This window comes from Mustelus asterias, chromosome 28 (genome assembly GCF_964213995.1).
Source record: "Mustelus asterias chromosome 28, sMusAst1.hap1.1, whole genome shotgun sequence".
In the NCBI taxonomy this organism is placed as follows: domain Eukaryota; kingdom Metazoa; phylum Chordata; class Chondrichthyes; order Carcharhiniformes; family Triakidae; genus Mustelus; species Mustelus asterias.
This window is the reverse complement of record NC_135828.1, coordinates 21339123-21364361: the sequence shown is the minus strand read 5'-3', so window position 1 is coordinate 21364361 and position 25239 is coordinate 21339123. Positions and strand designations below refer to the sequence as shown.

Below are 25239 nucleotides of genomic sequence, written 5' to 3'. Positions count from 1 at the left end.
TTAAAGACCCCACGCAGCCTGGACATTCTCTCTTCCACCTTCTTCCGTCGGGAAAAAGGTACAAAAGTCTGTGGTCACGTACCAACCGACTCAAGAACAGCTTCTTCCCTGCTGCTGTCAGACTTTTGAATCATAGAAACCCTACAGTGCAGAAGGAGGCCATTCAGCCCATCGAGTCTGCACCGACCACAATCCCACCCAGGTCCTACCCCCACATATTTTACCCGCTAACCCCTCTAACCTATGCATCTCAGGACTCTAAGGGGCAATTTTTTACCTGGCCAATCAACCTAACCCGCACATCTTTGGACTGTGGGAGGAAACCGGAGCACCCGAGGAAACCCACGCAGACACGAGGAGAATGTGCAAACTCCACACAGACAGTGACCCGAGCTGGGAATCGAACCCGGGACCCTGGAGCTGTGAAGCAGCAGTGCTAACCACTGTGCTACCGTGCCGCCCATGGACCTACCTCGCACTAAGTTGATCTTTCTCTACACCCTAGCTATGGCTGTAAAACTACATTCTGCACTCTCTCGTTTCCTTCTCTATGAACGGTATGCTTTGTCTGTATAGCGCGCAAGAAACAATATTTTTCACTGTATGCCGACTCACGTGACAATAATAAACCAAATCAAATCAAATCAAGATCCACGGCAATGTGGTTGATTCCTAACTGCCCTCTGGAATATCCTAGCGAAACACTCAGTTCAAGGGCTATTCATGATGGCAACCACATTCACTGAATGGGCGGCACAGTGGGTTAGCACTGCTGCCTCACAGCAGCAGGCACCCAGGTTTGATTCCCGGCTTGGGTCACTGTCTGTGTTGGGTTTGCACGTTCTCCCCAATGGCGGGGGAAATAGCAAATGCACTAGTGGTAATTTATCAAAATTCGCTGGACTCTGGGGTGATTCCCGCAGATTGGAAAACAGCAAATGTGACGCCACTGTTGAAAAATGAGGTAGACAAAAGGTGGGTAACTACAGGCCGGTTAGCTTACCTTCTGTAGTAGGGAAAATGCTTGAATCTATCATCAAGGAAGAAATAGCGAGACATCTGGATATAAATTGTCCCATTGGTAAGACGCAGCATGGGTTCATGAAGGGCAGGTCATGTTTGACTAATTTGGTGGAATTCTTTGAGAACATTACATGTGCAGTGGACAATGGGGAACCTGTGGGTGTGGTGCATCTGGGTTTCCAGAAGGCAATTGACAAGGTGCCGCACCAAAGACTGCTGCATAAGATAAAGGTGCACGGTGTTACGGGTAATGTATTAGCATGGATAGAGGATTGGTTAACTCACAGAAAGCAAAGAGTGGGGGTAAATGGGTGTGTTTCTGGTTGGTGATCAGTAACTAGTGCTGTGCCTCAGGGATCAGTGTTGGGACCGCAATTGTTTGCAATTTACATAGATGGTTTGGAGTTGGGGACCAAGTGTAGTGTGTCAAAATTCGCAGATGACACTAAGATGAGTGGAAGAGTAAAGTGTGCAGAGGATGCTGAAAGTCTGCAAAGGGATATAGATAGTCTAAGTGAGTGGGGGGGGTCTGGCAGATGGAGTACAATGTTGGTAAATGTGAGGTCATCCATTTTGGTAGGAATATCAGCAAAATGGACTATTATTTAAATGGTAGAAAATTGCAGCATGCTGCTGTGCAGAGGGACCTGGGTATCCTTGTGCAAAAAGGTGGTTTGCAGGTGCAGCAGGTAATTAAAAACGCAAATGGAATTTTGTCCTTCATTGCTAGAGGGATGGAGTTTAAAAACAGCGAGATTATGTTGCAGCTGTATAAGGTGCTGGTGTGGCCACACCTGGAGTACTGTGTACAGTTTTGGTCTCCTTACTTGAGAAAGGATATACTGGCACTGGAGGGGGCGCAGAGGAGATTCACTAGGTTGATTCCGGAGTTGAGAGGGTTGGCTTATGAGGAGAGACTGAGTAGACTGGGGCTATACTCATTGGAATTCAGAAGAATGAGGGGAAATCTGATAAGAAACATATAAGATTATGAAAGAAATAGATAAGATAGAAACAGGGAAGTTGTTTCCACTGGCGGGTGAAACTAAAACTAGGGGGCATGGCCCCAAAATAAGGGGGAGCAGATTTAGGACTGAGTTGAGGAGGAACTTTTTCACACAAAGGGTTGTGAATCTGTGGAATTCCCTGCCCAGTGAAGCAGTTGAGGCTACCTCATTGAATGATTTTAAGGCAAGGATAGATACATTTTTGAACAGTAAAGGAATTAAGGGTTATGGTGAGCGGGCGGGTAAGTGGAGCCGAGTCCACAAAAAGATCAGCCATGATCTTATTGAATGGCGGAGCAGGCTCGAGGGGCCAGATGGCCTACTCCTGCTTCTAGTTCATACTTCAATTAGGTCATAGAATCCTATAGTTCAGGGGCAGCAAGGTAGCACAGTGGTTAGCACTGCTGCCTCACAGCACCAGAGACCCGGGTTCGATTCCCGGCTTGGGTCACTGTCTGTGTGGATTTGCACATTCTCCCCATGTCTGCGTGGGTTTCCTCCGGGTGCGCTGGTTTCTTCCCACAGTCCAAAGATGTGCAGATTAGGTGGATTGGCCAGGCTAAATTGCCCTGAGTGACAGGGGGATTAGTAGGATGAATATGTGGGGTTATGGGGATCGGGCCTGGGTGGGATTGTTGTCGGTGCAGACTCGATGGACCGAATGGCCTCCTTCTGCACTGTAGGGATTCTATGATTCTTTGAAGGAGGCCATTCGGCCAATAAAAAATATCTGGAACTAGGAATCTACTAATGGCCATGAAACCATTGTCGGAAAAACCCATCTGGTTCACTAATGTCCTTTAGGGAAGGAAATCTGCCGTCCTTACCCGGTCTGGCCTACATGTGACTCCAGAGCCACAACAATGTGGTTGACTCTTAACCGCCCTCTGAACAAGGGCAACTAAGGATGGGCAATAAATGCTGGCCAGCCAGCGACGCCCATGTCCCACGAATGGATTAAAAAATACCCTTCTGAGAGAACATAGAAGTAAGATGAAGGAAAATACACTCATGCTGCCGGCCTGTCTTCTTTGGAAACATAGAAGATAGGAGCAGGAGGAGGCCATTTGGCCCTTCGAGCCTGCTCCACCATTCATCACCATCATGGCTGATCACCCAAGGGCTACAAAGCCCTTTTCCTGCTGATATCCTGAAACTAATTACAAGTTCCCTAGTTTTGGGAGAGGGAAGGTGTAGATCTTCAGGGTGTGGGTGAATTTCCAACCCTAGGTCAAAGAAAACCAGCTTTTCACAGTATGAAATTTTGTACATTATGGAGAATTAGGGGAAAACAAGAATAAACGTATCACTAATAGGGTCTTTTAAGAGACTCCTGGATGAGTACATGGGACTTAATAGGATGGAGGGTTATAGGTAGGCCTAGAAGGTAGGGGTATGTTCGGCACAACTTGTGGGGCCGAAGGGCCTGTTTTGTGCTGTAGGTTTTCTATGTTTCTATGCTTCTACTATCATAAAACCAGTAAATAAACGATAGCAGTATCTATTGGGGAAAGAATATCTTGGGCATCAAGTAAATGGCATTTTGGTTCGAGTAATGCCACACTAATTAACGAATGTTTGGTAATTAACAATCACTAATAGGAACAGACTCAAACTATACTTTTACAGGGGTGGCACAGTGGTTAGCACTGCTGCCTCACAGCGCCAGGGACCCGGGTTCAATTCCCGGTCTTGGGTCACTGTCTGTGTGGAGTTTGCACGTTCTCCCCGTGTCTGCATGGGTTTCCTCCGGGTGCTCCAGTTTCCTCCCACAGTCCAAAGATGTGCGGGTTAGGTTGATTGGCCGTGCTAAATTAGTGTCAGGGGGATTGGCAGGGTAAATATTAGGGGTTACGGGGATAGGGGCTGGGTGGGATTGTTGTTGGTGCAGACTCAATGGGCCGAATGGCACTGTAGGGATTTTATGAGGTACTGGCTATAAACTTCAAGGCTACAAACTAATCACAAGGTTCAGGTGAAAATTGTAAAACATTTAAAATTTGCTTTTGCATTGCATGCCATTAAACGTCCTTGATGGGATTGCTGATTTAAAACCTCTCCCAGTATTTTACATCGAGTAAATGATCCCTGGGCAACAGCCCCAGCTTTGTGCGCCCTCATCTTGTGTTGTTACCTTGTGTGTGGCATCTTATCAAAGGACAATCCGCTGGGTCCATTGTATCCACTCTCTCTGCAGCTATGTCTTTTAGTGTCCCAGGATGAGGCAATGAAGGTCCTGGGATTTGTCAGATTGTCGACCCTTAGGTTTCCCCAATATGTTTTCCCTGCTGATATTAATTACTTTTATTTTTACTCTTCATTAGCCCCGTTGTCGCCTCTCTCACTTCTATTATGAAATCCATACATTTTACTCAGACGCAAAGGGCCTCGCATGCCCCAAGACTGGGAAATACCCTCCCCCATCCCGAGGCCAACGGACCTTTGCATGGTCCTGTCCCGCCCGTTACAATTCCCGTGGTGGGTGGGACGGGACAGGGAAATTCCACCCAAAATATCTGTCCAACATTTCTATCTTTTCACCTTCTTTACTTTCCTCTGCCTCTGAGTGACCAATCTTCCCTTTAGCTACTCTCCTCCTTTTTAAAAATGCTTTTAAAAGCTCTTACAATTTGTGTTTACATTCATACGTGGTTTACTCTATATTTTTCTATATTTCTCATGCTTGCAATTCTTTTTGCTACATTACAAGTCTCTTTTTCTAACATAATACTATCCCTTCGGGCGGCACGGTGGTACAGTGGTTAGCGTCGCTGCCTCACAGCGCCAGGGACCCGGGGTTCAATTCCCGGCTTGATTTATTAATTGAATTCAAATTCCATCAGCTGCCATGGTGGGATTTGAACCCATGTCTGTGGAGCATTAGCCTGGGCCTCTGGATTACTAGGTCAGTCACTACACCACCATCTTCATGCACTTTTTACACGTAGACTGGAGTTTTGGTTGTAGAAGCTCCATTTTGTCCCACTGAATGGAAAATGTACAATCAATTGGTCGGCAGCAGTGTACACTAATACACTGGGAGATCGCCCATCACCGCCTGGACATTCCCTCCCCCCTCCGTCGCCAATCGCTGTCCGGGACATACCTCCCCCCCCCCCCCCCCCCCCCACCACCCCATGATCGCCGCCCCAGCTGATTCCCCCCCAATCTCTGCCCCGGCCAATTTTCCCCCAAACTCCACCGATACAGAGTTCTCCCCTTCTTGCCATGGAGCCCCCCAACCCCCCCCGCCTCCCCCCCCCATTAGGCCCTACCCCCATGACACTGCCAGGGGCACTGCCCCCGAACACATGGGGGGAGGGGGGGCTTCAATGACTCTGTTTCCACTGGCAAGGCCGTCATGTCTGGCTCCCATTGGTGGGCGACCATACATGATCCTCGCCAGTGAGAACCTCATCCAGCAAACAGGTAAGGACAAGTGAGACCGGACGGTAAGGCCCAGAGCTCACTAATTGCATTTAAATTAAGTTTTGAATATTGAAATTGGCTTCACGCTGCCAGTAACATCTTGAGAGGCAAAAAAACCAAGCATGAACCCGGTTTTTTGCCTCTGACCGGATCTTACCTCCTCCATCACACCGGTAAGATCGCCTCCCCGAGCTGGTTAGGATTATGTTCATTGGAGTTTAGAAGGGTGAGAGGGGATCCTCATAGAAACTTATAAAATTCTAACAGGGTTAGACAGGGTAGATTCAGAAAGAATGTTCCCGATGGTGAGGGAGTCCAGAACTCAGGGTCATAGTTTGAGGATAAGGGGTAAACCTTTTAGAACTGAGGTGAGGAGAAATTTCTTCACCCAGAGGGTGGTGAATGTGTGGAATTCACTACCACAGAAAGTAGTTGAGGCCAAAACGTTGTGTGATTTCAAGAAGGAATTAGATATAGATCTTGGGGATAAAGAGATCAAAGGATATACTCCTTATACACCTCTGACTGTGTGGCCATATTCCCCTCCAACTCGATGATCAAGTTTGCTGACGACACCACCGTAGTGGGTCGGATCTCAAACAATGACGAGACAGAGTACAGGAATGAGTAGAGAATCTGGTGAACTGATGCGGCAACAATAATCTCTCCCTCAATGTCAACAAAATGAAGGAGATTGTCATCGACTTCAAGAAGCATAGTGGAGAACATGCCCCTGTCTACAACAACGGGGACGAAGTAGAAAGGGTTGAGAGCTTCACGTTTTTAGGTGTCCAGATCACCAACAACCTGTCCTGGTCCCCCCATGCCGACACTATAGTTAAGAAAGCCCATCAACGCCTCTACTTTCTCAGAAGACTAAGGAAATTTGGCATGTCAGCTATGACTCTCACCAACTTTTACAGATCCACCATAGAAAGCATCCTTTCGGGTTATATCACAGCTTGGTATGGCTCCTGCTCTGCCCAAGAAAGCAAGGAACTCAAAAGGTTGTGAATGTAGCCCAGTCCATCACACAAACCAGCGTGGTGTCATCAGCAAACTTGATCATCGAGTTGGAGGGGAATATGGCCACACAGTCATAGGTGCATAAGGAGTATATCCTTTGATCTCTTTATCCCCAAGAGCTATATCTAATTCCTTCTTGAAATCACACAACGTTTTGGCCTCAACTACTTTCTGTGGTGGTGAATTCCACACATTCACCACCCTCTGGGTGAAGAAATTTCTCCTCACCTCAGTTCTAAATGGTTTACCCCTTATCCATTGACTCTGTCTACACTTCCCGCTGCCTCAGGAAAGCAGCCAGCATAATTAAGGATCCCACGTACCCCGAACATTCTCTCTTCCACCTTCTTCCGTCGGGGAAAAGATACAAAAATCTGAGGTCACATACCAACCGACTCAAGAACAGCTTCTTCCCTGCTGCTGTCGGACTTTTGAATGGACCTACCTCGCATTCAGTTGATCTTTCTCTACACCTTAGCTATGACTGTAACACTACATTCTGCACTCTCTCCTTTCCTTCTCTATGAACAGTATGCTTTGTCTGTATATCGCGCAAGAAACAATACTTTTCACTGTATACTAATACATGTAAACCTGTTGGACTTTAACCTGGTGTTGTTAAAACTCTTACTGTATTCACCCCAGTCCAACACCGGCATCTCCACATCATGACTAATACATGTGACAATAATAAATCAAATCAAATCAAAAATATGGGGAGAGAAAGGCAAGATCAGGATATTGAATTTGATGATCAGCCATGATCCTAATGAATGGTGGGACAGACTCGGAGGGCTGAATGGACTCCTCCTGCTTCTGGTTTCGATGTATTAGTTTAGCTTGGGACGCAGCAACATTGCAACACTTCTCCACTGCTACTGAAACGTTTAATCACGGTTTCATCTCAAAAGCAGGGCAAAGAATTCAAGATGTAAGCTTTTGAATTTATTCGAAGATTACTTCTGACATTACAATGTGGAAATTGGCACAATTACAATGGCAAAAAAAAACCCCAAGGGCAGCTAGTGCAGAGAGAACAAGGCTGTTTAGATTCTCTGCTCCACCCTAACTCCTTATTAAGTCATAAACCTTCATCCTCAGCAAGGGAAGCTGATGCACTGTTGACCACACACCAGCAGAGAATTTTCTGATAATTGCACTTAAGTGTTCAAATGATATTGTCTTATCACTTGAGATGTAAAAATGTAATAAATGGATTTAATCTTAATTCCACTGATGCATTCAGCTGCCTCGGAATGGAATCCCTACAGATCAGAGAGAGGCCATTTGGCCCATCGAGGCTACACCCCAGCTCTCCGAAAGAGCAGCCCACCCTGACCCTCTGCCCTCTTCCCATAGCCCCTATTTTATTCGGCAAAGCAGACTTTATTGGCTGTAAGCATTCTGGTGCACTGGGAGGGAGTGAGAATACTGCCAGGCACACAGAAGAATCAAATAACTGAATCTACTTCAATTTATACCACACCAGCAACAGCAATATCCAGATATAAATTACTAATTCATTTCAATCCAGCCGAGTTTAAATTTATCTTTTATTTATTCATTTCTCTGGAGGATAAGTTTTATTTGATACATTTATTTATTTAGCATGCTCATTCCTCAACCCACACAACTTTGGATACTATGGGGAAATTTAGCATGGCCAATCCACCTAACCTACGCATCTTTGGACACTAAGGGACAATTTACCATGGCCAATCCACCTAACCTACGCATCTTTGGAGTGTGGGAGGAAACCGGAGCACCCGGAGGAAACCCACGCAGATGCGGGGAGAACGTGCAGACTCCGCACAGACAGTGACCCAAGCCGGGGATTGAACCCGGGTCCCTGGCGCTGTGAGGCACAGTAAGAAGTCTCACAACACCAAGTTAAAGTCCAACAGGTTTATTTGGTAGCAAATACCATAAGCTTTCGGAGCACAGCTCCTTCGTCAGATGGAGTGGATATCTGTTCTCCAACAGTGCACAGACACAGAAATCAAGTTACAGAATTAGAATGCAAATCTCTACAGCCAGCCAGGTCTTAAAGGTACAGACAATGTGGGTGGAGGGAGCATTCAACACAGGTTAAAGAGATGTGTATTGTCTCCAGACAGAACAGCTGTGAGGCAGCAGAGCTAACCGCTGTGCCACCGTTTTAATATGTCAAAAAAACAATATTTACAAGCTGATGTCAATGTTATCAGATATTGTGGATAATAATAGTGTCTCACACTGACCATGGTTCACCAGCTAATTCAGGCCCATTCTGTAAATAAAAGTTAACAAACAGAGTATTGCATCTACTCAGCAAATTGGTGATGTTAGAACACAGTGTGGATACTTACAGGTGTACACACTTTGCAGGGTTCCTTCACCAGACTCCCAGTCAGAGGGAAGGGCGTATAGATCCCAAGGTCATGCAGCACTTCCTGGAGATTTTTCCCAGAAAGTTGTCCCGGCCAGTCTTCTGAGGACAGGTGCTGAAGATGCTGTCTGCGGTGGAAAGAATCGCTTTAGTCGACTGACTTCCAATAACTGCAACTTTGGCCCACTCGAGACACAGAGCATATTGGGCCAAGTTCAGAACAAGGAGCATAGAGATCATAAAAATCAAGATCATAGAATCCCTAAGGCACAGATAGAAGCCATTCCGCCCATCAATTCTGGACACACTCTCCGAAAAAGCATCCTACTCAAGCCCACCACCCCCCCGTCCTATCACTGTAAACACCCCCCCCTCCCCCACCGACTCGCACCATGATCAATCCACCTAACCTACACGTCTTTGGACACTAAGAGGCAATTTAGCATGGCCAATCCAACTAACCTACACGTCTTTGGACACTAAGGGACAATTTAGCATGGCCAATCCAACTAACCTACAAATCTTTGGACACTAAGGGGCAATTTAGCATGGCCAATCCAACTAACCTACACGTCTTTGGACACTAAGAGGCAATTTAGCATGGCCAATCCAACTAACCTACACGTCTTTGGACACTAAGGGACAATTTAGCATGGCCAATCCACCGAACCTGCACATCCTTGGACTGTGGGAGGAAACCGGAGCACCCGGAGGAAACCCACGCAGACACGGGGACAATATGCAGACTCCACACAGAGTGACCTGAGGCCGGGAATCGAACCCGGGTCCCTGGCGCTGTGAGGCAGCAGTGCTAACCACTGTGCCACCGTGCCACCCAGAACGAGCAATCGGCAGGAATGGAGGAGGCTGGACGAGCAGACCCCAGCAAAATGGCAGAAGGCGCATTTACATAGCGCCAATCCCGACCTCAGCATGTCAAAAAAGCCTTTTCCAGCCTAATGGGGGTGCTTTCAAAGTGCGGTTACTGGCAGCCATTTTGTGCACAGAGGAAAGGATTAGATACTCTTTCTTGTCCTGTGGGATAAATGTTGGCCAGGAAACCGGCAGAACTCCCCTGATCTTTGAACAGAGCCGTTATCGCAAAGGGCAGATGAGGCCTGGACCGTTTCCACGATGGAGCGCACACACGTCCCACCCTTTTTTTGACAATAAACCTCATCCCTCCAATCCCCAGCCACACACACGAGAGCAAGCAACACTCGGGAAACCTTGAACTGATCTTGGCACCGACTGTTGATTGAAGATTGAGGTGGATCACGTGACTCTCCTCAGTAACAGCTGCCTTGATAACACCGTTCTCCACAGAGTAAAGACCTTTACAGGTGGGCTGCCACTGAACTCCCAGAACCTTGAAATGAAAGGCCAACATTTTTTTAAAAAATCAAACATCTGCTTAACTAACGGCAAACTGAAGGACTTCTAAAAGCTTCTGAAAAGCACATCATCTTAGAAGATCTAAGGATTGTGATTTGGCATTCTATGAATTAAGCAGTTAGGGCAACTGTAGTGGGCTAAGGCACACAAGAAACAGGAGGGGGTGTGTAGGCCTCTCCAACCTGCATAGTCAGCCCTATATTAACATCAATGCTGACCTGAACCTGGCTTCAATCCCACATTCCTGCCTGCTTCCCTTAACCCTTGACTCCCAATTCAGCTGCGAGCATGAAGATCGAGGCAAAATACTGCGGATGCTGGAATCTGAAGCCAAAACAGAAAGTTTGACAGCATCTGTGGAGAGAATCATAGAATCCCTACAGTGCAGAAGGAGGCCATTCGAGTCCACACCGACCACAATCTCTTCATTAATTAGACAATGAGCTTTCACCTCCTGGGTTCAGAAGCAGCAATGTGACAATGTTAGAAAGACTAAACCGGGTCGTGTCTTAGAGGGAATTGAGAGCGGGTCATCCTCACTGAAGCTTTTTTCCTCAGTTGGGGCTGCTTCTGATCAACAGGTCCTTCCAGCAGAGGGGGGGCGTCCAACCTGACTGCCTGCCCCTCTGCCGTGGCTACATTCACGGTCGGGTATCCCTGGACAGGGAGCATGCGGTGTCCACGGGCACAGTCGAGGCCTTCCGTGCACGTTGGGCACCGCAGGGGTGGGGGTGCATTATTGACCCATTTAATCACATTTTGGTTTGAGGTTTTAAGTTTCATTTCAGATTTGCTTTGGGCCGTTCCCTCTTAAAGGGGCTGCCCTTCTCGCTTTGTCCCTCAGTTTATTTGATCGAATGTTACACTCAAAAGACAGAGAAAGGATGCAGAAGGGTCAAGTGGCGACCAGTGTTTGTACTGAACTCCAGTGCTCCAATAAATAGTGTTTCAGCACGGTGGCACAGTGGTTAGCACTGCTGCCTCACAGCGCCAGGAACCCGGGTTCGGTTCCCAGCCTGGGGTCACTGTCTGTGCAGAGTCTGCACATTCTCCCCCGTGTCTGCGTGGGTTCCCTCCGGGTGCTCCGGTTTCCTCCCACAGTCCGAAAGACGTGCGTTGGCCGTGCTAAATTCTCCCTCAGTGTACCCGAACAGGAGCCGGAGTGTGGCGGCTAGGGCATTTTCACAGTAACTTCATTGCAGTGTTAATGTCAGCCGACTTGCGACACTAATAAATAAACTTTTAACTTTAAAAGTGTTGTGAATCATCAGAATATTCTTCTGCTCCCGAATGCAGCCAATGCAAATTCACCCGTAAAACACACTGGTCTGGCCACAATCTGAACTCAATTCAGTGCAGCTGTGTTCCTGCATCATAGAATGGACACTGGGGCAGTAACAATCTCAGACAGGAGGTCGTCAGCAGTCTGATTCAGCGTGGGATAGTTTCCGAGAGAGAGAATCATAGAATCCCTACAGTGCAGAAGGAGGCCATTCAGCCCATCGAGTCTGCACCGACCACAATCCCACCCAGGCCCTATCCCCATAACCCCATGCATTTACCCTGCCACCTGACACTAAGGGTCAATTTACCATGGCCAATCCACCTAACCCGCACATCTTTGGACTGTGGGAGGAAACCGGAGCACCCGGAGAAAACCCACGCACACATGGGGAGAACGTGCAGACTCCGCACAGGCAGTGACCCAAGCCGGGAATCGAACCCGGGTCCCTGACGCTATGAGGCAGCAGTGCTAACAAGGGTGCCACCGTGCCACGGGATGGAGCGGGTGGCTGGGGAATGGAGTTACGGCAAGGATCGAGGAGACTGGTTTCGGTCATCCCAGCGTTCAGTGATGGAAAACGCCGCATTGGGGTGCCGGACAAACACTCTGGATAGAAGAAGGGGCAGAGATAGGTTGCGGTGAGACGTGTGTGTGGAAAATGGCCCCATGCTTTCAGTTGATGTCATGGAGGGGGAGTGTGAAATAGGAAGGGGGGGGTGGGGCCAGGATAGATGTTGGGGTGGGGGAGTGGAGGTGCCAGATTGAATGGGCGTGGGAAGGAGATGCCAACACGGGTGGTACCCTTGTTATGGGCTGGATAATGACTAAATGGAAGCAGGTGAGAGCAGTCCCGCCCAGCTGGAGGAGAGAGGAGAGGTGATGGAACTACAAAGGGTTGCGAATGAAGCTGAGTCCATCACGCAAACCAGCCTCCCATCCATTGACACTTCCCGTTGCCTCAGGAAAGCAGCCGGCATAATCAAGAACCGCACGCACCCCGAACATTCTCTCTTCCACCTTCTTCCGTCGGGAAAAAGATACAAAAGTCTGAGGTCACGTACCGACCGACTCAAGAACAGCTTCTTCCCTGCTGCCATCAGACTTTTGAATGGACCTACCTCGCATTCAGTTGATCTTTCTCTACACTCTAGCTATGACTGTAACACTACATTCTGCACTCTCTCCTTTCCTTCTCTATGAACGGTATGCTTTGTCTGTATAGCGTGCAAGAAACAATACTTTTCACTGTATCCCAGTTACTGTGGCGACTGGGGGATTTTCACAGTAACTTCATTGCGGTGTTAATGTAATCCTACTTGCGACACTAATCTGTGGATCACTGTCTGTGTGGAGTTTGCACATTCTCCTCGTGTCTGCGTGGGTTTCCTCCGGGTGCTCCGGTTTCCTCCCACAGTCCAAAGATGTGCGGGTTAGGTTGATTGGCCAAGCTAAAATTGCCCTTTAGTGTCCTGGGATGCGTAGATTAGAGGGATTAGTGGATAAAATATGTAGGGATATGGGGGTAGGGCCTGGGTGGGATTGTGGTCGGTGCAGACTCGATGGGCCGAATGGCCTTTCTGTTCTGTAGGGTTTCTATGATAATAAATAAACTTTAAACAATACATGTGACAAGAATAAATCAAATCAAAACCAAATGGAGGGGAGGGTGGAGGATACCGGTGATATAAACTACAGAGAGTGGGGAACTAAGTCCTCTCATGGTTGCAAAGAGGTAGCAACACACTGCAGGAATATACAGAGATTAAATCCAGATTCCCGTGCCAGAACGATAATCACTACGCATCTGGATGGCCATGAGATGGGGTTTAGCCATGACCTTTCTCCTCTGAACTGTGAGCTGAGAATGAAGCGTTGTGATACAGCCACACAGCCTCTTGGGAAATGAAATGCATTCTCCTCCCTAAACTGTGACCACCCCCCTCCCCCCCGCCGATCACGTCAAAAGCCACCAGCGACATCTCACTTCACAAGTCTTCCTGTGCCCCACCCACAGCAACAGGAAATGTTCAAACCTGCTTGCATTTTTTGCCGGTTCGCACTGTCGAACTCTACACCCCGAATATTGGGCAGCAAGGGGAAAGGAACCAGCCACCCAGTGGTGCCTCACCCTCACCTGCTCCGACTATCAGGGCATCAAGGACGCGATTCAGGCTCTCCGATTCGAAGGGCGAGTGAACCTTTTGCTTTGGAGTGACGCCAGGAGTTTATAAATGAGGAGGTGTAGGTCTGTCAAACACATCAGAACTTCATCTCAGGGGGTAGAGCGAGAAGGGTGAACATTGGATCATTATGGTCTCTGCCCAATATTATCCAGCGCCAATGGCCAAATTGGTTTCCATTTCAGCTTTATCCGTTATTCTACCAAATTACTCAGATATCCCAGTCCAACGCCGGCATCTCCACATCAAAAGTGCAGAAGAGGCCATTCGGCCCATCGAGTCTGCTCCAACTCTCTGACAGAGTATCTTCCCCAGGCCCTCTCTCCCCACCCTATCCCAGAACCCCACACATACTTCCCATGACCAATCCGCCTAACCTGCACATCTTTGGACACTAAGGGGCAATTTAGCATGGCCAATCCACCTAACCTACACATCTTTGGACACTAAGGGGCAATTTAGCATGTCTAATCCACCTAACCTACACATCTTTGGACACTAAGGGGCAATTTAGCATGGCCAATCCACTTAACCTGCACATTATTGGAGTGTGGGAGGAAACCGGAGCATCTGGAGGAAACCCAGACAGACACGGAGAGAAGGTGCAAACTCCACACAGACACCCAAGGCCGGAATCGAACCTGGGTCCCTGGCACTGTGAGGCAGCAGTACTAACCATTGTACCACCGTGTTGCCCTAACAGCTTTGTAGGCTCAAAGCTACAAGAAAATGATTTACGGAGTGTAACAGGAATATTGGAGTGCCATTGGCGGCTCACACTGCATTGATCGCAATTAATAATTCCCATTCGAACTTCCTACCACACAAGAGCCATGGGTTAGACCACCTGTAAATAGAGCTGATAACTGGCAAAGCACACGTGGCACTGGCTGGTTCGAGAGTGAGACAGACACGGTTATATTGCTGGACCACATTGCTCCATCTGCTGTTTAGCCGGAGTTCCTGCTCACCTTTCTGTGAGGAGGAAGTCCACAAATGTCATGTGGCCAACTCTGGTTGGATGCCTCCCCGGAGATTCTATCACTGATGTCCCCTCCCCTCGCCACTCCACCTCCGTGCTCCCCCTCTCGCCCATTGCCATTTGGCAATGGAGAAGCAAACATATCCTTTGTCACCCGGCTGGATTGTTCCTGACTGGTTTGTTAGGAAAGAACCTGCTATAGGGCCATCCAGAAAGGTAGAACAAAGAACAAGAACAAAGAACAATACAGCACAGGAACAGGCCCTTCGGCCCTCCAAGCCCGCGCCGCTCCCCGGTCCAGGATTGAATCCTGAATCCAGGATCCCCGCCCAATTTTCCAGCCTATCTACATACCAATATCCTATCCACCGTGCTGTCCCTCACAGCTACGATGCTTTGTTCATTACAACCTATTAACTCACCCCCACCCCCCCATTCCAGACCATGTGATCTCCAGGGAGAGGCGAAAACCCAGAGTGAAAAACCCCAGGGCCAATATGGGGAAAAAAAATCTGGGAAATTCCTCTCCGACCCCCTGAGGCGATCGAAACGAGTCCAGGAGATCACAATGGCCCTGATCGGAAAATGCTTCCCAACCCTAGTCATTTCCACTTCCACGAACACCATATGAATTCCCTGCCCCCGAGACAGGTTCCCAACTATCCGCAGTCTCGCTCTGTACTGGCACCAGCAAGATGATCATAGAATGAAGCCTTGAAACGAGAAACAAGGAACAATTAGCCCGCGCCACTCCCTGGTCCAAACTAGACCACTCTTTTGTATCCCTCCATTCCCACTCCGTTCATATAGCTGTCTAGATAAGTCTTAAACGTTCCCAGTGTGTCCGCCTCCACCACCTTGCCCGGCAACACATTCCAGGCCCCCACGACCCTCTGTGTGAAATATGTCCTTCTGATATCTGTGTTAAACCTCCCCCCCTTCACCTTGAACCTATGACCCCTCGTGAACGTCACCACCGACCCGGGGAAAAGCTTCCCACCGTTCACCCTATCTATGCCTTTCATAATTTTATACACCTCTATTAAGTCTCCCCTCATCCTCCATCTTTCCAAGGAGAACAACCCCAGTTTCCCCAATCTCTCCTCATAACCAAGCCCCTCCATACCAGGCAACATCCTGGTAAACCTCCTCTGTACTCTCTCCAAAGCCTCCACGTCCTTCTGGTAGTGTGGCGACCAGAACTGGACGCAGTATTCCAAATGCGGTCGAACCAACGTTCTATACATCTGCAACATCAGACCCCAACTCTTATACTCTATGCCCCGTCCTATAAAGGCAAGCATGCCATATGCCTTCTTCACCACCTTCTCCACCTGTGACGTCACCTTCAAAGATCTGTGGACTTGCACACCCAGGTCCCTCTGCGTCTCTACACCCTTTATGGTTCTTCCATTTATCGTGTAGCTCCTCCCTACATTATTCCCACCAAAATGCATCACTTCGCATTTATCAGGATTGAACTCCATCTGCCATTTCCTTGCCCAAATTTCCAGCCTATCTATATCCTTCTGTAGCCTCTGACAATGTTCCTCACTATCTGCAAGTCCGGCCAGTTTTGTGTCGTCCGCAAACTTACTGATCACCCCAGTTACTCCTACTTCCAGATCATTTATATAAATCACAAACAGCAGAGGTCCCAATACAGAGCCCTGCGGTACACCACTAGTCACAGGCCTCCAGCCGGAAAAAGACCCTTCCACTACCACCCTCTGTCTTCTATGACCAAGCCAGTTCTCCACCCATCTAGCCACCTCCCCCTTTATCCCATGGGATCCAACCTTTTTCACTAGCCTACCATGAGGGACTTTGTCAAACGCTTTACTAAAGTCCATATAGACAACATCCACGGCCCTTCCTTCGTCACCCATTTTGGTCACTTCTTCAAAAAACACCACCAGGTTAGTGAGGCATGACCTCCCTCTCACAAAACCATGTTGACTATCGTTAATGAGTTTATTCCTTTCTAAATGCGCATACATCCTATCTCTAAGAATCTTCTCCAACAACTTCCCCACCACGGACGTCAAGCTCACCGGCCTATAATTACCCGGGTTATCCTTCCTACCCTTCTTAAATAACGGGACCACATTGGCTATCCTCCAATCCTCTGGGACCTCACCTGTGTCCAGAAGACGGGTACACGGTCAAAAAAGGTTTTGGAACCACTACTGTTTTTGTGGCTATAACTCATCTTTCATTCCTTCCCCCTTTCCTCCCCCCTTTTCTCAATTTTACCTCTCTCCCACCATCCCATTCCCCCCACATCTTCAGCTGTCACAGTTTACCCTCTGATTTCAGCTTCTCTGCCGTTTGGCCATTCACACCCTCTATTCTCTCTATGGGCTGCCATTAGCAGCCTTTCCCCTTGTTTTTGTGGCCAAGGCTAATCTTTCATTCCCTCCCCCTGCAGTATAAATATCTCTCACTTTCTATGCCTTTTAGTTTTGACAAAGGGTCATCTGGATTCGAAAGGTCAGCTCTTTTCTCTCCTTACAGATGCTGCCAGACCTGCTGAGATTTTCCAGCATTTTCTCTTTTGGTTTTGGAGCCACTAATCTTCAATAAATATGGTGATACCTCATTGTGGATCTTTGGTTGACACCACAAGCTATTTCCTTCCCATTCCAGTACATAGACATTGAGCTAACTCTCTATAACCTACCCAGGTTAACATCTGCCTTCAATTCTTCAAGCATTCATTTGAGCTACTTCACCAGTGTGGGTCAGGTAACTGGGATACAGACCGGGATAAACTGACACTCAACTTGGCGCTGGGAAAGCTGCCAGTGTTACATCAGTGAAAGGGCAGCACGGTGGCACAGTGGTTAGCACTGCTGCCTCACAGCGCCAGGGACCAGGGTTCGATTCCCAGCTCGGGTCGCCGTCTATGTGGAGTCTGCATGTTCTCCCCGTGTCTGCGTGGGTTTCCTGCGGGGGCTCCGGTTTCCTCCCACAGTCCGAAAGACGTGCTGGTTAGGTGCATTGGCCATGCTAAATTCTCCCTCTCTGTACCCGAACAGGCGCCGGAGTGTGGCGACTAGGGGATTTTCACAGTAACTTCATTGCAATGTTAATGTGAGCCTACTTGTGACACTAATAAATAAACTTAAAAATGTGCAGGTTAGGTGGATTAGCCTTGTGAAATTGCCCTTTAGTGTCCAAAGATATGCAGGTTAGGTGGATTGGCCATGCTAAATTGTCCCTTAGTGTCAGGGGCATAAGCAGGGTATATACATGGGGTTATGGGGATAGGGCCTGGGTGGAATTGTTGTCGGTGCAGGCTCGATGGGCTGAATAGCCTCCTTCTGCACTGTGGGGATTCTATGATTCTGTCCTATGATACTATGAACATACCTGATTGGGTGGGCCAAATCCGAAATCCGGTCTCTCACAGCTGAGGAGGTCCTTGATTTTGGTCACCTGGTTATCGCCTGTTTCGTAAGTGACTCTGCAGTTGCCAGAGACGTCAACCTGAAAAAGAGGATGAATTCGATGACCGATCGGTCTGTCCCTAACGGCACAAAAGCAAAATGCCAAAATCTGAAATAAAAAACCAAAATTAATGCAAGAGCTCGAGAATCGGGAACAGGAAGAGGCTTGGGCCTACTCTGACAATCGATAAGATCAGGCCTGAACTCCCATTTTCCCGTAATTCGATGGACTGATGACCTTGTGAGAGAAATAAAAGTCTTCCCATCTCAGTTTTAAATGGGAGCCCTAATTTTTAAAACTGTGTCCCCAAGTTCCAGACATCCCCCCACAAGGGGAAACCACCTCAGGTTGATGACCTTTCATCTGAACCTGTGAGACATCGACTCGGTTTCTCCCTCCGCAGACACTGCCTGGCCGGTTTTCCAGCATTTTCCGTTGTTCTTATTTTCAACCCCAGGAGTAATTTTGTGACACGCCGCTTGATATGCAACTCCTAACTCATCCCAGAAGAACATCTGGCGGCTCTGAGTGGGAGCCACTTTTAATAACTGAACAGGAAAGAAAACCTGAACTTTAAAGGTCGCTCGCAGTCTGTTCTCAAAGCCTCATTGCGATCACACAACGACAGAATGACATCTCGACGCTGAACTGGATAATTGGCAAAACTGCCAAACACCTCACAACTTGGGTAAGGGCCAACAACTTGAGAACGGCCTCTGCATGTGAACACTGACAGAAATCCTGCGGTCTCCCCCCCGGGAAGTGTTCGATTACAAGCATCAGACGATTCATGGGGAGGCGATGGCCTAGTGGTATTATCGCTAAACTATTAATCCAGAAACTCAGCTAATGTTCTGGGGACCCGGGTTCGAATCCCGCCACGACAGCAGGTGGAATTTGAATTCAATAAAAAATATCTGGAATTAAGAATCTACTGATGACCATGAAGCCATTGTCGATTGTCGGGAAAACCCACCTGGTTCATTAATGTCCTTTAGGGAAGGAAATCTGCCGTCCTTACCTGGTCTGGCCTACATGTGACTCCAGAGCCACAGCAATGTGGTTGACTCTCAACTGCCGTCCAAGGGCAACTAGGGATGGGCAATAAATGCTGGCCCAGCCAGCGATACCCATGTCCCACAAGCGAATAAAATAAAATTCAGGGAGCGATGCCGTAAAATTTTATTTTATTCGTTCGTGGGACATGGGCGTCGCTGGCTGGCCAGCATCTATTGCCCATCCCTAGTTGCCCTTGAAGGTATAATTCCCATTGTGCCTCTGCCCATCCCGTGACTCTGTCTACATTTCCTGTTGCCTCAGAAAAGCAGCCAGCATAATCAAGGACCCCACGCACTCCGGAAATTCTCTCTTCCACTTTCTTCCGTCGAGAAAAAGATACAAAAGTCTGAGGACACGTACCAACTGACTCAAGAACAGATTCCTCCCTGCTGCCATCAGACTTTTGAATGGATCTACCTCATACTAAGTTGATCTTTCTCTACACACTAGCTATGACTGTAACACTGCATTCTGCATCCTTTCCTTTTCCCCTATGTGCTCTATGTACGGTATGCTTTGTCTGTATAGTGTGCAAGAAACAGTACGTTTCACTGTATCCCAATACATGTGACAATAATAAATCAAATCAAATATTAAGCTGATCTTTCTCTACACCCCATCGGCAACTGCAACACCATATTCTGCATCCTCTCCTTTCCTTCTCCCCTATGTACTTATGGTGTCACAGTGTTTAGCACTGCTACCTCACAGCGCCAGGGACCCGGGTTCGATTCCCGGCTTCCCATGTCTGCATGGGTTTCCACTGGGTGCTCCGGTTTCCTCCCACAGTCCAAAGACGTGCTGGTTAGGTGCATTGTCCGTGCTAAATTCTCCCTCAGTGTACCCGAACAGAGTGTGGCGACTAGGGGGTTTTCACAGTCACTTCATTGCAGTGTTAATGTAAGCCTACTTGTGCCAGTAGTAAATAACCTTTAAACTTTGTCTGTATAATGCGCAAGAAACAATGCTTTTCATTGCATCCCAATACATGTGACAATAATAAATCAAATCGAATTAGTCCCACTTCCCACCTCTCTCCTCACAGACTGGCAAATCTTTCCCCTTTATGGTATTTTGAAACTCATTATTGAATCTGCTTCCACCGCCTTTTCAGACAGTGCAGGCCAGATCGTGGCAACTCACTGAGTAAAAATGCTTTTTCCTTATTTTGCTACTGCTTCCTTTGCCTCCAACCTGTGTCTTCTGGGCTTTCTGTCCATAGCAAATGTTTTTCCTTATTTACTCCATCAAAACCCTTCCAACACCTCCGTCAAACCCCTCCTCGACCTCCCCTACTCTAGTTTCTCAGTCTCTCCAGGTGTCTCCCAGTCGCGGTCCGGTAAATCTCTGCACCCTCCCCGTGGCCCCGATGACCTTCCTAAAGACCAACATCGGAGGCCATAAGGATGAGATAGTCACGAATCAATCCACTAAGGAATTACAGAGGAACTTCTTTATTCAGTGTTGAGAATGTGGAAGTTTTTACTACAGGGGAGCATCTGAGGTGAATGGCATAGGTACGGTTATGGGGGTGAGATGAGAGAGAAAAACACAGAGGGATATGTTGATGGGGTTAGGTGTAGAGGTGTGGGAGGAGGCTCGTGTCGACTTGGTGGACCAAAGAACGTGCAAACTCCTCACAGTCACCCAAGGCCGGAATTGACACGGGTCCCTGGCGCTGAGAGGCAGCAGTGCTAACCACTGTGCTGCTCTGTAGGCCAGACCAGGTAAGGATGGCAGATTTCCCTCTCTAAAGGACATTAGTGAGTCAGATGGGTTTTTCCGACAATCGACAATGCTTTCATGGTCATCAGTAGATTCTTAATTCCAGATTGTTATTGAATTCAAATTTTGATTTGATCTATTATTGTAACATGTATTAGTATACAGTGAATTAGTATACAGATGGCTCCTGCTCTGCCCAAGACCGCAAGAAACTACAAAAGGTCGTGAATGTAGCCCAATCCATCACGCAAACCAGCCTCCCATCCATTCACTCTATCTACACTTCCTGCTGCCTCGGCAAAGCAGCCGGCATAATTAAGGACCTCACACACCCCGGACATTCTCTCTTCTTCCTTTGGGAAAAAGATACAAAAGTCTGAGGTCACGTACCGACCGACTCAAGAACAGCTTCTTCCCTGCTGCTGTCAGACTTTTGAATGGACCTACCTCGCATTAAGTTGATCTTCTCTGCACCCTAGCTATGACTGTAACACTACATTCTGCACTCTCTCCTTTCTTTCTCTATGAATGGTATGCTCTGTCTGTATAGCACACAAAAACAATGCTTTTCACTGTATACTAATACATGTGACAATAATAAATCAAATCAAACCGGATTGAAGGATTTCAGTTCAGAGGGATTGTACCAAAGATTCAATAGACTGGGCCTTTATTCTCGGGAGATTCAAAGAATGAATGGCGATCTCACTCAATTGTACAAAATTCTCACCGGACTCAACAGAGTAGACGCAGGAAGGATGCTTCCCCCTCGGCTGGGGGGCCTTGTGAGATGTCTACAACAGAGGATTCGGCATTCCTATGACAACAGGAGCAACATTCTGGACAAATGTCATCCATCATCAAAGTACATTTCCAAAGTTGCCGAGGGGCTTTCAGCCTCCTGAATACTGGGTGAACCGTGCGAATCCAGAGATTGGTGCACTAGTTGCTCACTTGTCACTGAGACCTGCTGTCTGCAGGCTGGAACAACACTCTCTCATTCAGCCAGTGTGCGTATGAGCCCTGTTAAACCACCTCCAAAATCGGCCACATGGGAAGAGTAAATACCAAAAGAGCTCGAGGGAAACTGTGGTCTGGCAAACATTTTTGCAGCTTGTATGCGGAGAATTCAGGGGTCTGCGGGTACAGTGAACACCTGAGTACAGACCCAGTGAGTGTGAGGGTCATAGGCTGTTCATCCTAGGGGAGTGGTGTAGTGGTATTAGTAATCCAGAGACCCATGGTAACGCTCTGGGGACCCGGGTTCGAATCCCGCCATGTCAGATGACGAAATTTGGAATTAGGAATCTACTGATGACCATGAAACGATTGTCAATTATCGGGAAAACCCATCTGGTTCACCAAAGTCCTTTAGGGAAAGAAAGCTGCCGTCCTTACCTGGTCTGGCCTACATATGACTCCAGAGCCACAGCAATGTGGTTGACTCTCAAATGCCCTCTGAAATGGAGGGCAGTTAGGGATGGGCAAGAAATACTGGCCTAGCCAGCGCACCCACATCCCATAAATAAATAAAAAGACACACAGACACGGGGAGAAATGTACATAGAGTCATAGACTTTACTGCAAACTCCACATAGGCAGTCACGCAAGGCCGGAATCTAACCCGGGTCCCTGGCGCTGTGAGGCAGCAGTGCTAACCGGCTGGGGTTCAGTTAATATAAATGCAGTCCAACTGTTCTAGCACATTCTAAATGAAACAGCTGAAGTCCAGGCTTGTCGGATACTGAGGCCAGTTGCCATGGCCACCGAGGTCGATCAGTTTTTGGGCCTTGCCTGTTACACGTAGTGCCTCATCCTGATGGGTGGAGTGGAAAAAGAGTAAAAAGAAAACTGGCAAGATCAGCCTGCCCCACCACGTCCCCCCCTCCCTCTCCCCCCACCCCCCTCCCGGCCAGATCAGGAAGGCCTGTTTATGGTTCAAATTATCCTCCTTTTGTCAACATAAAGCACAGACAGAAACGAAGAAAAATGGAAGTGCGAATCGCGTTTACATCGTGACTTTAGTCCCTTCCCTCGGATTTCCTCAAAATGCTTCACATACAATGAATAGCCATCAAAGCACGATCACCGTTGCCATGTCGGCGACTGCAGCGGCCATTTTGTGCACCACCAGGTCTCACAAGGAGAGGGCATCGGAAGAGAGAATGGGGAAGGAGACCAAAACCTGTTCAAGTGAAAGGAAGGGCTTACCTCAGCGACGGTCCCCGAACCCATCTGCAGCTGGAAAAGACTGACCAGACCCCGTTTTAGGTTTAGAATTAACCCCGTTTCTTCAGTGGGGCCGTACAGAGCCTCTATCTGAAAGAGAATTAAATAAGTTAGGCCTGAAAGGCCCTGAATTTCAGAAGCGCTAGCTTTTGCCCAGTATCGCTACAAACAGACAAGGGCAATGGAAAAGTCTGGAAGTTGCTCTTTCACCATTAATAATCAACAATCATAGGTCTACAAGAGAAATTGGGAAAGAACTGTCAAGAATATTACAGTTTAAATTTAAACACGATACTGCCACAACTTCCAAACAATTGGGAGATGCTCAAATATAAAATTTATCTCAATTTAAGTCAGTTTAGGTTTTATAAACACAAAGTAGGAGCGGGAATAGATCATTTGGCCCTTTGAACCCACTCCCCTATTCAATAAGATCATCTTTTACCTCAACTCCACCTCCCCAAACTATCCCAAACCCCTTAATATCCAAAACTCCATCCACCATAGCCGAGAGTATACACAGCAGCCGACTGTCCCTAGCTCCCTGGGTTAGAGAATTCCAAAGATTTGCAACCCTTTGGCTAGGATTTTCCAGCCACGCCAGGGCGGAACCCACTGCGGGACGGGGGAGAGGGTGGGGGGCATCTGCAGCAGCCCAGCCAAAGGTCCACTGATTTTCAACAGGACTGGAAAACCCCGACCTTTGAGTGAAGAAATTTCTTCTCCTCTCAGCCAACCTTATTCGGATACTGTGGGGAGAATTTTCCTGTCCCGCCCGCCACGGGAATCGTGATCCGTTGACCTCGGGTAGGAATCGAACCCAGGTCCCTGGAGCTGTGAAGCAGCAGTGCTAACCACTGTGCTACCGTGCCGTCCACTGTGCTACCGTGCCGCTCACAGTCGTGAATGTAGCCCAATCCATCACGCAAACCAGCCTCCCATCCATTGACTCTGTCTACACTTCCCGCTGCCTCGGAAAAGCAGACAGCATAATCAAGGACCCCACGCACCCCGGACATTCTCTCTTCCACTTTCTTCTGTCAGGAAAAAGATACAAAAGTCTGAGGTCACGTAACAACCCACTCAAGAACAGCTTCTTCCCTGCTGCCATCAGACCTTTGAATGGACCTACTTGATGTTAAGTTGATCTTTCTATGATGGCGTTGGCTTAGGAAACAACAATGGCCAAAGCACCAGGAGAAATGCCTAACCCTACTTCAGAAAGTACAGGAGAATGTTTAACATCCACTGTAACCGGCAGGCCAGGCCTTGGCCTAAGGCCTTAGCTGGAAGATGGTACCTCAGATAGTACGCCATGCCCCACCAGTGCTGCGCTGATATGTCGGCCTACATTGGAGGCTCACGTACTGGAGTGGGCCTTCACTCGACAACCTCTGGAGGTTTGAGCGCTGCCTCAGGCTGACACTTGTTAAGTGGTTTGTTCCAAACTAAAGAGGAGAAAGAAATTACCTTTCCAGAATTCCAGTGAAATATCACAGGCTTTTTCAATGTTGAAGGCCCCAACAAAGCCTCAATGTAAATGTTCTTGAAGATGTTTTGGCTCTCTGTTCGTTCTGACACATTCAACAGTTTGACTTCTTGTATCTGTTGACCAAGGCAAGCACAGTGTAAGGTTATCATTTTAATAATTTATCCAAGGGTAGAGTGCGCAGTTCTTTCTCGAATTCGCTAAATTGTCCAGAGACCCAGAGGTACTTCTCAGTCTTGTCCCAAATTACAGAGCAAATTACTTCTGAAAGAGTCTGAATGGGTATGGATCATAGAATTATACAGCCTATAAGGCCACTTGTACCTGCTGCCTCTTTGTAACGTCAACTCGTTCCATTTCCCACTCTTTCCTTTCTGAAAATTATTATTGAATCTGTTTCTAACACCCTTTCATTCCAAATTATCAGAACTCCATAGAACCATTGAATCCCTACAATGCAGAAGGAGGCCATTCAGCCTATCAAGTCTGCACTGACTCTCCAACAGAGCATCTTGCCCAGGCTCCCCTCATCCCTGTAACCCCACACATTTCCCATGGTCAATCCATCTAACCTACACATCTTTGCACA

At 47.9% G+C, this 25239-nt stretch overlaps 1 protein-coding gene across 1 annotated transcript in view; it reads right to left on the bottom strand.

Moving 5' to 3' along the window:
• LOC144480309 (microsomal triglyceride transfer protein large subunit-like) overlaps positions 1 to 25239 on the bottom strand; it is an 82713-nt gene that overhangs the window by 45932 nt on the left and 11542 nt on the right. Inside the window, exons 3-7 of the mRNA XM_078199663.1 lie at positions 24632 to 24766; positions 23144 to 23251; positions 18071 to 18187; positions 10083 to 10222; positions 8834 to 8981 (exon numbers count right to left, since the gene is read on the bottom strand). Of these exons, the coding sequence (XP_078055789.1) occupies positions 8834 to 8981; positions 10083 to 10222; positions 18071 to 18187; positions 23144 to 23251; positions 24632 to 24766 (648 nt within the window). The remainder of the gene's footprint in view (positions 1 to 8833; positions 8982 to 10082; positions 10223 to 18070; positions 18188 to 23143; positions 23252 to 24631; positions 24767 to 25239) is intronic.